Raw genomic sequence first — 18,253 nt, forward strand, 5'->3', positions numbered from 1 at the left:
TTTAAAATTCTAGGTTTTTTAGCGACTTTTGTTCAAAACTCCAGGTTTTTTTTCAAAATTTTTCGAATTCCAGATTTTTTTTTGCCTAAACTGTCAAATCTATATTTTTCCACGTGTACAGGTAAAGAGGCAACCCTGTAATAACATTTCTCTCTATTGAAAATAATTAATCAATTCATTTCAACTTAGATTATAGAATAGAAGTACATATTAATTTTTAATCTATGTGAATTATAAATTTTTTTTTTAGATTATTTATCAGGCTATTTATAATATAATTATAATCGTTAAATTGACTTTAGAAGATTTTTTGTTTTGTTTATAACAATATGTAGTTTGAAATAACAATCAAAAATTTAATAACCTATAAAATATAAAATTATTTTTCAGATAAAATAATTTTTTATACAATAAAAAGATTTATTTTCAAATGTTTTATAGTTCTTAAGAATTTTAATTAAATTCAACATTAAAATAAAGGTTAATTATCTTTTCTTTTAAATATTTTGTATATTTTATTCTGTAATTAGAATAGTCAAGTTTGGTTTGATATTTAAGTGTAAACTGTGACTAGTAATGATTTATTTTTAATAATCCTGTTAGTTAAAATATTCTTTACTAAACTCAGGGCCATTATTTTTAAACTATTTTTTTTTTGCCTTAAAACAATAAACATAAAAAAAAAATTGTCTGTCTGCTAAAACTATGATATTTAAGGTGTTCAAACTTTATTAACAATTAATTTTTTTTTAATGTTTGGCTCATACTACTATTTTAAAAAAATTATTTTTGGTCTAAAAAAGTACCATTTCTGTTATTAGTAAAATACTTCATTTTGTAGCTAAATATGTATTGTAGTGTCATTTTTACTTAATTGTTTTTTGCATATAACACAGCTTTTACTTACTATAACTAGGATTTTATTTAGCTAAACTAAGCCAGAATTAAAAAATAATTAGAAACAATAAGAAGATTTTATGAGTTACAGTAAAAATCTAATTTTAGTGACTTATACAAACATTAAATTGTTGTATAAATTTAATTTTGTTAATATGTATTTTTTAGAAAATGCTTAAAGATTAATTAACCATAAAATTCAGCGCCTTTTTTTCTGCTACAAAGTATAAATTATATAAAATTTTTATATAAATTCAATCAGATTAAAGGCAGGATAAGTAACTTAAATGTTTAAAAACAGGTTTGTCACACATTCAGTCTACTCAGCTCAGGATAACTTTTTTTTGTGAAGACTCATATACTGACACATGTTTGTTTCATATTTTACTTTAGTCTTTGGAAATTACTAAACTTAAAACCCTTTTTTAGTTGTGCATTTATTAAGTTGTTGTAGTATTATGAGTTTCAGATATTTTACATCATAGCTATATAATTTTAAAAATTTTGGCTAACATTATTGATTTAGAATATTTTTACTTAATAAATACCAGACTGGTTTTCAGTCACTCACACAGGCTTTTTTACTTCTAAGAGTAACAACTCTGTAACAATCTCTATATCAGGGTTCCACACACTCAGAATATTTTAATTTTTATTCAGGCTTACTAGAGAATTTTTTTATTAAAAACTCCTGATAGTTTTAAGATTTCTTAAAATCTGAAAAAAAAGTTTTTTATATTTTGAATGAAATTAAGTTGATTAAGTTTCAATATTTCGTTATTGCATACTGTATTTTATTTACTTATATTTTTATCTTTTTTATAATTTGAAAAAAACTCAGGAGTTTAATGTAACTCTGGACAATTTTTTTGACTTTTAAAAGTGGCAATAGTGTAAAATTGTTACAAATATAAAAAAAAACAGTTGATAATACATAAAAAAAATAATATTAGAGTATGTTTATATTGACAACAGCTTAATTTAACAACAATAGCTTAACAGCTAACAACTTTTGTTTTGTTTAAACAGAATGACAATCTTTTAATATCCTGAATTTCATGGAGTGCAAAAGTTTAGTTTATGAAATGTACAATATCAGATTGAAATGCACAGATCTTAGGTCCAAAAATTTGTGTTCAAAGAGCAAAAATATTTAATGAAAATATCTATACATAAGTATCATTTTATGTAGCTAACATTGATTTATTTGTCTTTTTATTATTGACTAACACTTTTAATATGGAAAAATTAAAACTTATATAATAAAAAATATTTAAGATAATTTAAACTATTTAGTTTATACTTAATGAAGTATTTCAAGAACAATGGGTGCTTAGTAGGTATAGTGGAGATGTGTTTACATAATTTAGTATCTTTATAAATTAGTTTCGGTATAGTTTTGTAACTGATAAGGAACTAGAAATTACAAATGAGACTTGAAAATACCTTAATCTTTCAGACTTTAACTACTAATATGATATTTAACTTTAATATTTTTTAATATAAATTGTCACACACTTATTTATAATTATACCATGAACTATGTTGAATAAAGTAAAAAAGTTATTTTAGTAGTGTATCTCTAATATACCTATATCATATAACATTAAGCACACCATTATTTATTTCATAAAAAATTAAAAGTTAAAATGTATAAATATATAAATACCAAGGTTTTCATATACTATTATGAAAAGTAAAGCATACTGTAAAAAAGTTGATATTATCTGTATGTTTTTAGTGCACACATAATTATAATAAAAAGTTGTAAACAAGACCGCCAACCTTTTTTTATAAATTTTTGATGTTTATTGTTGTAAATTAATCTTGTATTGTAAATAATTTATTTACTTAAATATGACATTTTTTTAAGTTATTAATTGTTATTATGAAAGCAAGTGAATTAAAACAACATGAAGTCATTTCAAATGAAAATAATCAGAATGAAACTGAACTGATGAAAATAAAACTTGAAGAAGTGTTGCTACCAGTAAGCAGCTGTTTAAAATTTTTAGCATTTTGCAAGAAAACAGCAAAGAAAAAGTTAGAAGGTTTCAATAAATCTGGTTAGTAAAGATTAAGAATAAATAGTTATGAATTTCCACCTGACTTATGAACTTTATCATTATAAAATTACTTGAAATTTATTTCAAAATGAATTTATTACAAATAATGATACATTACATTTTTAAATAAAGTAAAACTTCTACTAAAAGAATTGTTTTCTTTAAAAATGAAGGCTGATATTTTCTTTAGTTATGATTGTTAAGTCAATTTTATTGTTTTAGTGATCTACCAGACCTAAAAATTTGATATCCGACCGAATCGAGATCCTTGTTTTAGTTTGAAGTTTGGACCCGTCCGAAATTTGTAAACCTTTTATGTTTTTTAGTAAAATCTTATGTAGGTCACAGAACTTATCTTAAGTACGAGACCTTCTTGTTTTGTTTTTTAATTTTTATTTTTAATGATCTCAAGAATATTTAGTCTAAGTTTTATGTTTTTCACGTAATATCTAGTGTCACTTTATAAGATTATCACGTAATATCTAGTGTAACTTTATAAGATTATCACGTAATATCTAGTGTAACTTTATAAGATTATCACGTAATATCTAGTGTAACTTTATAAGATTATCACCTAATATCTAGTGTAACTTTATAAGATTATCACGTAATATCTAGTGTAAATACCTTAAATTACGCCTCGTACTGTAATAATATCTAGAACTAATTTCAAAACTCCAAAAAATATTTTACCTTTCTGGTGAAAAAAAGTCGAATTAAGTATATTCAGTGACCTACCGGACACGTAGTATTAGAATTCAGTCGAATACATTTGATATTTTCAAAATAGTATCCGTCGGATCTGCATAATTTTTTTTTAAATATTCGGTAAGATCCGAAAAAGTTTTATAATAAATATCCGACCGAATTCGAATGCTAGGATCCAGCAGATCATTAGTTTTTATATGTATGATTCTAAGTAAAGTAGTCATAGTTATAAACTAGAAAATAACATACAAAGTTAAATGTTTAAATGACTTAAATTAAATTTTTTTCAGGTAAATTGAAAAATGATTATTCAGAACTTATTTCAATAGTTAAATCAAGTTCATTGATTTTGGAAGAAGAAAATATCAGTAAAGTATGCAAAGTTATCAATAAGAAACTTGAAACTCATAATGCTGCAACTTATTTTCAGTTTTCTAAAACTTTCTACTTACCAAGTTTTTATAAAACAATGTTTAGTTATATCGAACGTAGTTTTGTAATGGTAATTAAAACTAAAAACTTTTTAGAGTTAGAAAAAGTTATAGTCTTGAAAATATTTGCAAGTTCTAATTTACAAATTGATTCAGAAGTTGAAGTTTATAATGCTGCAAATAAATGGCTGAATTACAACATAGAAGAACGCAAAATATTTTCAAAACAAATGCTATCAAAAGTTCGTCTTAATCTTTTATCAGAACAAGTACTAGAATATCTCCAAAATGAGTCTTCATGTATTTCTGAAAACAACGAATGTGTTGAAATAATGAATAACAGAGATAGCCAGAATATGTCTAGTTATTTTAATAATAGTAGACAATGTAACCAAAAAATGTTCAATATTCTTATTTGTGGAGGTTTTTCTACAACACAAAACAAATATTTTAACCAAGTAAAAGAGTTTTGTGGAACTAGTTTAGAAGAACTTAAGGACCCTCCTTCAATGTTAGATAAACGTCATAATTCAAAAGCGGTTTGTTTTAAAGGAGAAGTGTATGTATTTGGTGGTTTTGATTCTTTAGAAAATCCTTTAAAGTCAGTTGAAAAATACTCATCTTTTAGTAAACTTGGAGTTTTGTTTGTGATATGGCTGATGAACGTCAACACTTTTGTGCTTGTTCATTTATGGATAAAATTTATCTTTTTGGCGGTCTTAATTTTGAGTCGAGTAGTTGTTTAAAATCTTGTCTTCAGTTTGATGCTAAATCATTAAAATGGAAAGAAGTTGCAGAAATCAACGAAACAAGATCAAGTGCAGCTTGTGCAATATTTCAAGATAAAATTGTGGTTTCTGGTGGAGGTAGTTATCACAATCGTTTAAACACAGTAGAATCATATAATGTTTTTACTGATACCTAGACATCAATGCCAAGTATGGTTGAAACAAGAAATGATCATAGTTTAGTTTGTGTTAAAAATAAATTGTTTGCAATTGGTGGTGGTCCATATTTTAGCGCAAATTGCGAAGTTTTTGATAAAACTAGCAATGTGTTTATTACACTTGAAGCACCTAAGCTTCGTTCGACTGGTGATAATGCAATTACAGTTGGAAGTAAAATATTTGTTTTTAAATATTATACACGAGACGTGTTATGTTATGATGTTGATAAAGATGAGTGGACTGAAGAATCTTGTGAGGCTACTCTTAATATTTCAAATTATTCAACTGTAAAAGTGCCTTTGTATTAATATAACTGTCATACACTTGATGATTTTTATTATATTGGTATGTGAAAATATTGTAGCTGTTTAAAACTAAGAAATTTAAGATAACAAGTTATAAAATCTGAGCAATATCTTTTTTTAAGTTTCTTAAAATTTATATTACTGTCTTTATGCTATTTAGATGTGAAGTTTTATATGTTTACTTATACTAAACATAATCTTAAAAATGGTTGAGATGTTTTTATATTAAAAACTAAAAACAAGTATTTATAAAAAGAATTAATTTAATACCTTTCATACTTTATTGGTGTAAAAGTTTGTCTATCCCATCTAGAATATATTTTGTTTAAAAAAGCATTATATGAATTTTAATAATGAAGAGAAATCGATTAAATTCACTTTAAAAGACTTGTTTATTAAAAGAAAGTTATAAAAAATTAGAGTACATTCTAATTTTTGTTATTAACACATGTCGATAATTATCGTATAAATTGTTTACTTGTAAGTTTCAGATACTTAAGAAAAGTAAAGTTAATGTATTGTTTTTCGAAAAAAAAACTGAATTTCAAAAATAGTTTTTTAAAAATGCTTATACACAGATGTTGAATTTTAAAAATGTTTTAGATTTTAGGCTGTATTGTATGTTGATGATTTTTAGAATAAACCATTAATAACTATTTATTTGTGTATTATTTGATAAAAATTATGGCAATTTAAAGTATTAGTTAAAGTAAAGAACTTTTTAAAGACTAAAGAAATTTTTCGTTTCCTAGTATTAATACTTTTATTAAATGTATGTATAAACTAAAGTAATTAAAGTTAGTACTATAGCATTAGACGAAACAGTTCATTCATTTAAAGTTGAAATTACCTATTTTCTCTCATAAAAAGTTCTCTTGATAGTTGTGATCCTCAAAACTTATAAAAATTATAGTTTTAGTATTTCATAAAAATTTAAAGTTGATAATAAAAATTTAACATTAGTATTTTTTTATTAAACTGACATACTTAGAAATTATGTATTAATTGAAAACGAAGTGGGATAATTTTTCAAGTGTATTTAAAAGAAAAGAAAATTATAAATATTTATTATTTACCATCACCATTTGTTACGAAGTTAGTACGATAAATTGTTTATGAGAAATCAGCTTAATTATGAATGTTAGAAAAAATAAAACTGTTTTAGAGCTGTAGAGTTCCCACCGATCAAATCCGAGAACCGCTTACTGACCAAAGGTAAGGGTTAGGGGTTAACATGGAAAAGACACCGCATTATTTACCCTGCATGAAATTACTAATTTAAAAGAAAGCAACGTTTTTACGCTCCAGTGCTGAATTACCAGAGTAACTATTAGCTTAGTGGTAACAGTGATGGTAAAAAAAACTAAACCAATAAGAAAATAGAAAAAATTCTATGCAAAAATGCCTCCGTGTAAAATTGTCTGCCCGCACAAAACGTCTTCGTTTAATTTAGTCCCCTCGTGCAAATTTGTTCACTAGTGCAAATTTGACACCTACCGAGACAACTAAGTTATATTAAATATCAATACATTATTGTTGAGTATTATTAGCGTATCTGGTAGAAAGTAAAAATGTTTGAATAACTTTTTATGTAAATACTGACGAAAACTTTGTCTCCAACTTATTTTACTTATTAAATTCTCAAAAGAATAGACATTTTGTACTACTAATATGTAATGTTAAATTATCGGGTGGAAAGTATGTACGAAGTATTAAAATGATCATTGTTTATTTTAAGAAGTATTAAACTATTTTTTCTTTTGTTTTATATAAGGTGAGTATGTACAAAAATAAAAATAAATTTTACCTCTAAAGTTATAAAAAATAGTTTAATAATTAAACTTAACATAACAGCTTTTTATTCTCTAAGTTTTATTTTTATTTTAAAACACTGTATTGAATACTAAAAAACTAAATGTTAGTGCTTGTTTGAGTATTTTTGTTCACTATATTTAATTTTATTTATAGATATTTTAAGGTTAAGGTAATGACACTTTTTTACATACTTTTTTTAAATACACTTTTAGTAAATTATTAACCGCAATAACTCCTCTTATTTCATAAAACATTTGTTTGTAAAACTTCATTTAAAAAAAATAAATTTGTATATTATAGATACGAAGTTTTAATGCTTATAAACAGGAGCGTGTTGTTACGTTGAAGCGATCTTAAAACTTATTTGTTGTTATTTAATGGTGAATAAAAAGTTGATAGTTTAAATGTAAAACTTTTCAAAAATATACGTCACAAATTTGTTAAGAAAAATTAAATAGTTAAAAGAAACTTGACGTAAGTGTTAAACATTAAAAGTATGTTTTCACTACGCACCGTTGTGGAGACTATGAAATTATACATGGAGCATGACGTTATAAGATAACAAAAACTTTCTGTGACTTTATTAAATTATTAAGAAAAAATTATTTATGTATGATAAAGATTCTTTTGTACACTGGAGTATTGTTGTTATAGTAGCGGACAACTACATCATGAATTTTTTATCTCTGTTATGATTATTTCGTCCACCAAATACCCTTACATGCTGGTGGTTATAATGGCTCAGTGGCATCAACATTTAGTAAATACAGCGAATATTAAAATTCAAGAATGAAAATAATCGGTCGAAAATACAATGTCAGGCAAGTGGTAAATTAAATACGCAGAATATCCCACAAACTTTGTGAAAATATTAAGTGTTAGAAACATTCTTAAATTAGTTTATTTTTTTATTTAAAGAAAATAACACAATACTCTAATGACTTAACGATAATAACATATTATAATGATACTGTAACTAAGATAACTAAAAATATCAGCTTGTTAATGCTATTATATTAATTATATTGATTAATTAGTAAATATGTTCCGACGCAGCATTTGTAAAAATTTAGGCGAAAATTCAGAATACACTTAAAAGTAAACTGCTTTTGAAATTTTTCTAAATTATCAACTATTAAACTTTGTTGCAAAAATTAACTTTTTATTTTATCTTTTTATACACGTTTTACTTTTCTAAAACTAAATTTAACCTATAATTTCAATTTTTATGAAAAATCTTATCCCTTCAGTATAAGTATAAATTTCAAAAGGGCTAGTAACTTGTTTTCAATAATAATTCATAAGTTTTACTTCGCAATAATTTACTAAAATTATTACGAACCAGATCTATGGAAGTTTTAAATTAAAGATAACACATTTTTTGATCTAAAATAGTAAAACTGTTATTTGCATGTATTACTATTATACCAACTTCAGTTGCATGCAATAATTATTACATTATCGAATTTTTAACTAACTTCATTTCTAAAAAAATAGTGGTAAAACTCTCCACAAACAAAATAAATTTTAAGCTCTTAGAAAAACAAAACTTATAACAAAATTATTTTTTCAGAATTAAGTTACTTTTTAGTAACACTAAAGAAGTTTTTGAACAAAAAATAAAACAATTGCAACTATAATTATTATACTTAAGTCGATAAGTTTCCATCGTTACATTTATTAACATGAAAATTAATGTTATCTAGTATATTGTAGCGTTACTATGTTAAATTGCTCTGTTTACTTTTGTAAAGAGCTAGGTACACCAGATTGAATAGTTAATTTGTATTTATTTATTATTTGCCTAAAACGTTCTTGTCATTATTTTGTTGATGCCTAAAGAGAACGACAAGTATTGTCCTTCTAAACAGCTGTAGCTAACAAAATAAACTTTTTTACTAGAATCTGGTGAGCACAGTATCAATAAGTAGCTATAAATCCGTAAATCTTCGTAAAAAAATTGCTTTTCCGGAAGTTAGCAATTGATACGCTTTTAGCTATAAAATTACAATGATAAGTGATTTTACACTATAAGATTATGGAAAAAAATAAAGTACTTTATAGCGCTTTCGTTCGTTTAAAAAAAAAACTCCTAGCTTTTATAAGCTAAAAATTTTTAGTTCATAATGACGCTATTTAGCTAAGCTAGTAATAACTTTATGCTCTAAAACAGGGATCGGCAAACTGCTACTCGCAGGCCAGCTGCGGTCCACAAAGGGTAAACCTGCGGCCCGCGAGCATGTTTATTTTCTGAATTGAATGCGGCTTGAAGTGTTAAAAATAGAGATAACTTTTATCAGAATGTGTCTACTATTTATGATAAAGGTAGACACTGTAACCAAAACATGTTTAATAATCTTCTTTTTGGAGGTTGTGAGAGAAGTTTAAGAGAAACTCTAAACCAAGTAAAAGAATTTGGTCGAGTTAATTTACAAGAACTACCTCTAATGTTAGAAAAACGATATTTTTCCAAAGCAGTTTGTCTAAAAGGAGAAGTTTATGTTTTTTGTGGATATAACATAGACGGTCGTGTAAAATCAGTTGAAAAATATTCATCTGTTTTTAAAAATGGGTTAAAGTAACTTATATACCTGATGACCGTCAACTTTTTTGTGCCTGTACATTTATTGGTACCATTTTCCTTTTTGGTGGTCATACTAATGAATCTGGTTGTTTAAGTTCTTGTTTGCAATTTGATGTCAAAATGTTAAAATGGAAAAAAGTTGCAAAAATGAACAAAACAAGATCACATGCAGCTTGTGCAACATTTGAAGAAAATATCATAATAATATTTAATAATAATAATAATAATAATAATAATAAATATAATAATAATGGACGTTATTATGTCAGTGATGTGAACACTATAGAAATATATGATGTTTTTGCTGATAATTGGAAACAAATGCCAAATATGATAGAAAGAAAGAGTGATCATAGTTTAGTTAGTGTTGAAAACAAATTGTTTGCAATTGGTAGTGGTGCGAGTTAAAACCCAAGTTGTGAAGTTTTTAATAGAATTAGCAATATGTTTGTAACATTTAAAACACCTAATATTCTTTCAAAAAACGTGAAAGCTGTAAAGGTTGGAAGTAAAATATTTGAATTTCAATTTAATACTAAAGTTGTACTATGTTATGATGTTGATAAAAATGAATGGTTAGAAAAGTATTGTGAAACTACAGAAAATCTTAGTCATTATTCGAATGTCAAAGTACCTTTCTATTAATATAAACAGTATATAGAATGTGTAACTTTGTAGTGATTTAGGAAAGTTTTATATTTATTTTGCACTTAAGTATTTAAATACATAACATAAAAGGATGAATAGTAAAATTTGGTCACTAAAGTATATTTATTAGTCTTTCTATACATTTATTTAATTTAAATTTGCCTTCTTTTATAAAGCAATTTTTTCTAATTCTAAAGATGATTTTTTTCTAGCTGAAACAAACAAGTAACTTTAAATATGTATACTTATCTAATTGATAGGCTTGATATTTTTTTTGGTGAATAACGATTATTTATCCGTTATAAATATTTTCTTTTATAAAACTTTATTTGATTTAGTATGTAAGAAAGTCTGGTTCTCAACACAAACAAACGTTTCTAGTGAATAAAAAATAGAATAAGAGTTTTTCTGTTTTATAAATTTTACATAGCGTATACAAATTTTCTATATCTTTTTTTAAGACTCAATTACCAAAAAGAGTAAAGCTAATGTTGTTTTGTTCGATTAAATAAACTTCACTAAGAATCCCATTTTTTTAATATGCTTATATTTAAATGTTAGTTGTTCTAACGTAAAAAAATAATAATTCGTTTAAATGCATATAATTAACAATCTGTTGTTATTGTACTAAAATGTATCTATAGATAACTTAGTTTAACTTTATTATTGTATATATATATTTAATCTTGAGCTATTTTAAACACATAAAAGAACAGAAATTGAGTTAAGAACTATTGTGTATTTCATTTTTAATGTATGTGATTACTTTATACATTAATAAAAGTAGAATAATTGAACTTAAAATTGAGAAAAACTATTATTACCAAATTTATTCAAATAACTTTTTAAAAATATGATTAGTTTTACTTACATTCAGCTAATTGTTATAACTCGTAAATAAAGTCAATACAACAACAATAATTGTAAGTATTTTTTAATTATTAGTTCAAATACCTTGTCTGCTTTAAAGATAAAATAGCATAGTTTATTGTTATTTTAGCTTTCTAGTGAGCTAGTACGTTTAAACATTTTTGTTTAAAAAATAGAACAATTTTTTCCATTTAATTAGTTTTAATATGTACTGGAGGGTTAAGATTCGTATAAGATTGAATATTAAGGCTAAATAAATTTTAAAGAGGAGTTAAGTATCTTAGACTGGAAAATTACTTGTTTTATTTTATTAAAAACAATGTTTGCAACTAAGCTTATTAGTCAAAATTCAAAAAAATCAAAACGCAGCTTTAACTTTCAGTATAATCTAAGTTTTAATTAAGAAAACCATACTTTCTCTTCAATTAATAAAGGTTTGAAAATAGCATCACTAATTTCAAATTCTAAGAGACAATTTGATATTTAGAGTTATGATAAGTTATAAAAAATCTTTTCTATAAAAATATAGGTCTCATAATAAAAAAATAACTTACTAAATTTTTGATGATTCCTGGGTCCCAACATTTAATCTTTTTTCTTTTTTGTTTAATTTTTTGCGAAATTTAACTTCAACTGCTTTTTCTACCATTGACTTTTTGGTGTATTTCCCAGTTTCTTTAACCAATTCGAATTTTACTGTTTGCTTAAAAGGCAATAATACGTTTCTTATAGTGACGTTATAAATTTTTTCAAGTTGACTAGACAGGATATCATTTATTAGCAATGAATCGTAGTTGCTTTGAACCTTAGAAGATTTCACCATCTTTTCCGTGTGGTAAAAAAAATCTAACACATACGTCAACTTTATTCTACTATATAATACTGTCTTTATAAGATTTGTGTAGTCACCAAAATACTTTTGTAAACTTTTCTAATTAAATTGTCAACTGATCGGTTGATAAAATTTATTTTCATATTTTTATATATCTACTTTTAATTAAAATTTAACAACAAATGTTAATTTTTTAGTACAAAAAAAACTTTTTACACAATCTGCTGACATTATATAACGTTATAGTATTAATAGATACAGTAATTTAAACTATCCACATTCTAAGTTTTTGAAACAGCTTTAAACTAATAGTTTTTAAGTAAATTTCAACACTTAACAAAAGCGTCGCGTTTAAACAATGCTTGAACTAAAATAATTGATAAACTTAATAGACTTTAATAAAAATGTTTAATAACAATGTTTACGAATTACAAACGGTCGCTTCAGTGCTAATTTACTTAATCCTGCTTGGTTAGTTGCTCACAGCTGTTTTTCTCTCAAGTATAATGTTAAATTCTGATAAGCGTGATTAGGACGAAGCCGGTCGTGGATTGTCTCGCATTCTGTTGTCGTTGTTGTTGTTGGTAGTTAGGTTGAGTTCATAATTTATTACTGATGCAGAAAAAACAAAAACTATATTGACGATGACCAAACTGGGTACTGTTAATTTATATATAAATATTGCTTAAAAATTTATCTTTTTTATTTTTACCTTATGATCTATTTTTATTTGTGCAATTTAGTTGTACTAAATAAACTAAAATCAAAACAAACATTTTTGATTGAATGTTTAGAATTTTGAAACTCATACAAGTTAATCGAAAACCACATCATCTCAAAATCTCAAGTACTACTTTTACATATTCTCTCAAAAAGTAAATAAAAAAAAATTTATTCGTTTCAGAATACACTGTTAAATGATTATAAATTTTTGACTTTTTACAATAAAAAGTTAATGAAGCTTTTTAAAACAGTTTGCAACTTAGTAAATATTAATCTGAGATAAAAGTTCTTTGCACTTTATTAATACAATTACTTTGTTGCATAGAATAAGATGTAAGAAAGTTTCACAACTTAATAATTTTGTTTAGGTGCTTTTCAAAAATTATTTTTAAAATGTTAAATTAAAATTTACTTGAAAGTTATATGTTTTAAAGCTAATTTTTTAGATTTCTTATAGGAAGTCGCAACACAAAAACTCGAGCATGTAAATCAAAGTTAAACATTTTTTTTCTGTCTTCCGCGCTGTTTATTTGTGGAATTCTGATACTTTTGATCTAGAGTAGCTTTATTTAAGTTTTATTCTATAAACAAGAAAGCATTTGAAAGCTTTTCTATTCAATTCATAGTTAGTAGCTTTTATAAAATCGGTTTATATTACTGTGAAAAATCTTAAACTAAACAAAAACTAACCAAATACTTTGTTTCCTTTGAAGTCTCTATTATGTATATAAGTTTTTAATAGATTTTTAAAATTTAAACGTCTCTAGTAACCGTACCGTACTATAAAATATTCTTTAAGTGTCTTCCATTTAAAAGTTCAGTAATTTTTTTTCTTTATACTTTGTTAAAGGTTGATTATAAATTTAAAAACAAAATTCTAAACTTTTTATTTTTACTTTAAGTTCAAAGTTTTAGTTTCAATGTAATAAAATACCAGCATCACTTTCTGTTCCATTTGGTTTAATACTGAATAGTATAAAATCAGTCAAGCAAACAATTTTTTTTCGGTATAAAACTGAAGAAAATTGAAAACATAGCTATGTAAATCAGCCATAGAAAACGTAAAGAAATTTGAGTCAAGTCAAGACCTTCAAGATTATTTATAAACTTAACCTAGTCGCTGTTTATTTAGTTGATAGTGAAATAATTTTTTTCATTAATTTTTTTTTAAATTTAAATGTCCCTAAAAACAGTTCAAAATGTTTAAAGCCAAAAAAGTCTTATGAGACAAAAAAAAAAAAACAGTAGTTTTAAATCTTTCTACATTTATGTATTAAAATTATTTTATACCTGATTTATACTGTAGTTGCTTGCTAGGGTTTTTTGAAGATTTTTTTGCAAATCTCAGGCTAAATAGGTCGGTTTAAAAAAATAAAATTTTGTGATTTTGAACTTTCTTTTTTTATAGTTATCTACTATTTTATAGCTAATTAGTTCTTATTTTATATGAAGAAAAAGGGATTTACCCTTGATTAACTGTATATTTTCCATTTTATAAAGCTTGTCTTCTATTATTTGTCTTTTTTTTTTTTGAAAAAATGTCATGACAGACTCTGGCTAGATTTGCTTAACTCAGACTAATATTTTATTCTAAAAAATTGCAATTCTGTTTATAATTAAATGTAGGTTTTATTATGAGTAAGGACTGTTAAAACTTTTCTTTAAAATACTATCTGGCTTAGGATGTCTTTTTTTTTGCAAAGCTTAAACTAGTTTTAATATATTTGTCAAGTCTCTATATGCTTTTAAGACTCAGATATTTAAAGTCTTTTTTTTATTTTACGTCTAATTTAGCTGATTATATTGATAATAATGTTTTTTTTTTCAGAATAGACTAGCTTTATACTTTTCCAGCTTTTTCTAAAATTTAAAATACCCATGCTGGTTTGATGTAACTCATGCTAGGTTGTCACACACTCAGGATAACTAATTTTAATTAAAGTGTTTTGAAATTTAAGGATAATTTGGTATATTTCAGGCTAATTTAGATTAGTTTATAATTAAAAAACCGATCGAAATAACTCAGGACAGCTTAATTTTTTAAATAAAAAACTCAGCTTAATTTCAAAAATGTTTGAAAATTTCAGTCAAGTTTTTTTTTTAGATCTTAAATGAAACCTTTTTTACTTGTTTTAATTTTGTTATTTTCTGTAGCCAGCTTTGTTTTACCTGTTTTTTTTTATTTATTTAAAACTACATCTAAATTGAAAAAGTATATATAAATGAGCCTTGTTAAAGGATTAAAACTCAGGATGAATCAGGACAGTTCATAATCATTTAAGATGGTATTTTAGAGTTAAAAAGTAGCAACCCTGCTCATGCTTCTTATTGCTTCTCAGACTGATTTTGTTTTGGTTTTAAACAAGGCAAAGCTTTTATTGTGCTGATTAAATCATTAAATCATTACATAATTTGATCTTAAGTTAAACTACTAATCAGGAATTATGATTTTTAATCTATGCAAGTTATAATGTTAACTCTAAAAAATGGCAACTATGTTAATTGATTATATTATGAGTCAGGGTTGCCTTTCACTTAAGCTAATTAAAACTTTTTTATAAGTACAATCTAACTAAGTATGTCTTTTGCAAAACTTAAACTAGTTTTGATATTTTTGTTAAACATCAAGATGCTTTTATAGTTTAGACTTTTAAAGTTTGTTTTACTATTAAAGTTCTAACTAAACTTATTATATTAATAATAATTTTTTTGGCAGTTAGGGATGGTAAGCTTTTTACTATTACAGTTGTTGACTTTCTTTTTATTCAAATACTTAAGATGCGCCTTGCTAGTTTTATATTAGGATTGTCACCTATTCAGAATAACTAAAGTAACTTAAATTTTCTGGATTTTTTTTTGATATATTTCAGGCTATCATAGAATACTTAAATTAAAAAACACTAATAATAAATCAGGTAAAAAATTTTTAATAAAAAATTTAGCATGCTTTCAAATGTTTTTAAACAATTCTGTCGAGGGTTTATCTAAATCTCGTAGATTTTTTTTTTGATTTAGTTTCAATATAATGATATTTCTAGCATGTTTGCAAAAAATAAGAAACACACATTTTTTCAACTCTTATATTATAATTATTTAGATAAAATTGTTTAAATTAGCAAACTTTGATTAAAATCTTATTAAAAAATAACTTCAATTAAAAAAATGTATGTCTTTACTATTCTTTTAAAGGATTACAATTCAGGATGACTTAGGACAGAGTAAAGTTATTTAAGATAGTATTTCTAATTCAAAAAGTAGCAACCATACTCATGCTTGTTATTGGCTACATAGTCTGTTTTTAATTTGGACTTTCAGAAAGGCACAGCTAATAACAGGATTGCAATTGGTTTATCAACATTTTTTCCAGATATTGACAATTTCCTCCAGACTCTTAAAAGTGTACCATTTTAGGTCTATTTTCAGTTTAAAGTTAAGTTTAAGGTATTAAACTGTGTTAAGTAGTATAAAAACAGAAAAGATACTGTAATGCTACTTCAAATGTTTTTAACAAAATGAAAATGACAAAAAATTTCTTATTTAGATGGTAACATTTTTGTGTAAAATAAAAATTTTCCTACTTTACATGTAAAAATTGTTTTAAAATTTTAGATTTTTTAGTGATTTTTGTTCAAAATTCCAGGTTTCATTCAAAACTTTTCAAAATCCGGATTTTATTTTGCCTGATATGTCAAATTTGAGATTTTTCGAGGTAAAGTGGCAACCCTGTAATAATTATTCATTTTAAAAAATAATACTTAATCATTTGATTTTAAGTTAAACTACTAAATAGAAGTCTTACTTTTTATTCTATGTGAATTAAAAAGCTTTAATTTAAAAAAAGTTATCAGGAAATTTTTAATATGTAAAAGGAAAAAATATTTTATTGATTTATTTTGCAAACACTCCTGAAACTGAATTTAAGTTTTTTTATGTTTTGTATATAACCGTATGTAACTTAAAAAAACAAGTAAAAGTTTAATATTCTATAAAATGTAAAATTAGTTTTTAGCTAAATAAATTTAAATACAGTGAAAAGACTTTTTTCAAATGTTTTATAGTTCTTCAGTATTTCAATTTAGCTTAAGGATAAAAAAAAATATTGTTTATTATCATCTCTTTTAAATATTTTGTATATTTTATTCTGTAAATGGAATAGTCAAGGTTGGTTTGAATTTTAAGTGTTAACTATGAATAGTAATGATTTATTTTAAATAATCGTATCAGTTAAAATATTTTCTACTAAACTCAAGGCCATTTAAAAAAAAAAAAATTTTTGCCGTAAAATAATAATATTAAATATTTTTTTCGTCTGTTTGTTATAACTTTGATATTTCAGGTGTTCAAACTTTACTAACAATACTTTTTTTTCAGTCTTTTGCTCATACTACTAAAAAAATAAAAGTATATTTTGTCTCAAAAATACCAATTCTGTTCTTAGTACCATACTTCATTTTATTGCTAAGTATGTATTGCAATGTCATTTTTACTGAATTGTTTTTTGCATGTAACACAGCTTTTACTTACTATAACTAATAATTTTTTTACTAAACTAAGCTAGAATTAAAAATTTATTAGAAACAATAAGAAGCTTTAGGTAATTACAGTAAAAATTTAATCTAGTAAACAATACCAACCTAAAACTACTGTATAAATTTAAATGTGCTTACTTGTATTTAAAAAAAAGCTTTAAAGGTTAATAAAACATAAAATTCAGCACCATTTTTCTACTAATAAGTATGTTATTTTTTATACAGTTTCAATCAGATTAAAAGCAGGTTAAGTTATTTAAATGTTTAAAAACAGGTTTGTCACATATTTAGTCTACTCAGCTCAGGATAACTTTCAGAATTCTTTGAAGATTTATACACTGACACATGTTCGTTTTTATATTTTTTATAAATCACAAAAAAATTACAAAACTTCGAACCCTTTTTTAGTTATTAATTTATTAAATGTTGAAGTATTATGAGCAGCAAATATTTTATATCATAACTAGATAATTTTTAAGTTTTTTGCTAAAGTTTTATTTCAGAATTTTTTTACTTAGTCAATATCAGACTGGTCTTTTGTCACTCAGACTAACTTTTTTTACTTCTAAGAATGACAACTCTATAACAATCTCTAAACTAAATTGCTATATTAAGGTTTCCACATACTCGTAAAATTTCAATTTTCATTCAGGCCTACTAGGGATGTTCTTTTTTAATCACCAACTCCTAACAGTCTGAGATATTTCAAAATTTTAAAAAAATTTTATATTTTAAATGACATTTAATTGATTAAGTTTCAACATTTCGTTATTGCATATTGTTTTTTAATAAATTCTTTTTTTATAATCTTTACTAATACTTAAAAAGAAGTTAGAACAGTTTAAAGTCAATCTAGATAATTTTTTTCACTCCAAAAAGTGACAACAGTGTAAATTTG

At 24.3% G+C, this 18,253-nt stretch overlaps 1 protein-coding gene across 1 annotated transcript in view; it reads left to right on the plus strand.

The window, feature by feature from the left end:
• Nucleotides 1-2,785: 2,785 nt before the first annotated feature.
• LOC145841690 (SMAD family member 3-like) overlaps nt 2,786-18,253 on the plus strand; it is a 40,417-nt gene continuing 24,949 nt past the window's right edge. Inside the window, exons 1-2 of the mRNA XM_082949042.1 lie at nt 2,786-2,887; nt 4,863-4,968. Coding sequence (XP_082805168.1) covers nt 2,786-2,887; nt 4,863-4,968 — 208 coding nt within the window. The remainder of the gene's footprint in view (nt 2,888-4,862; nt 4,969-18,253) is intronic.

This window comes from Thalia democratica, chromosome 7 (assembly GCF_965202585.1).
Source record: "Thalia democratica chromosome 7, ktThaDemo2.hap1.1, whole genome shotgun sequence".
In the NCBI taxonomy this organism is placed as follows: Eukaryota; Metazoa; Chordata; class Thaliacea; order Salpida; family Salpidae; genus Thalia; species Thalia democratica.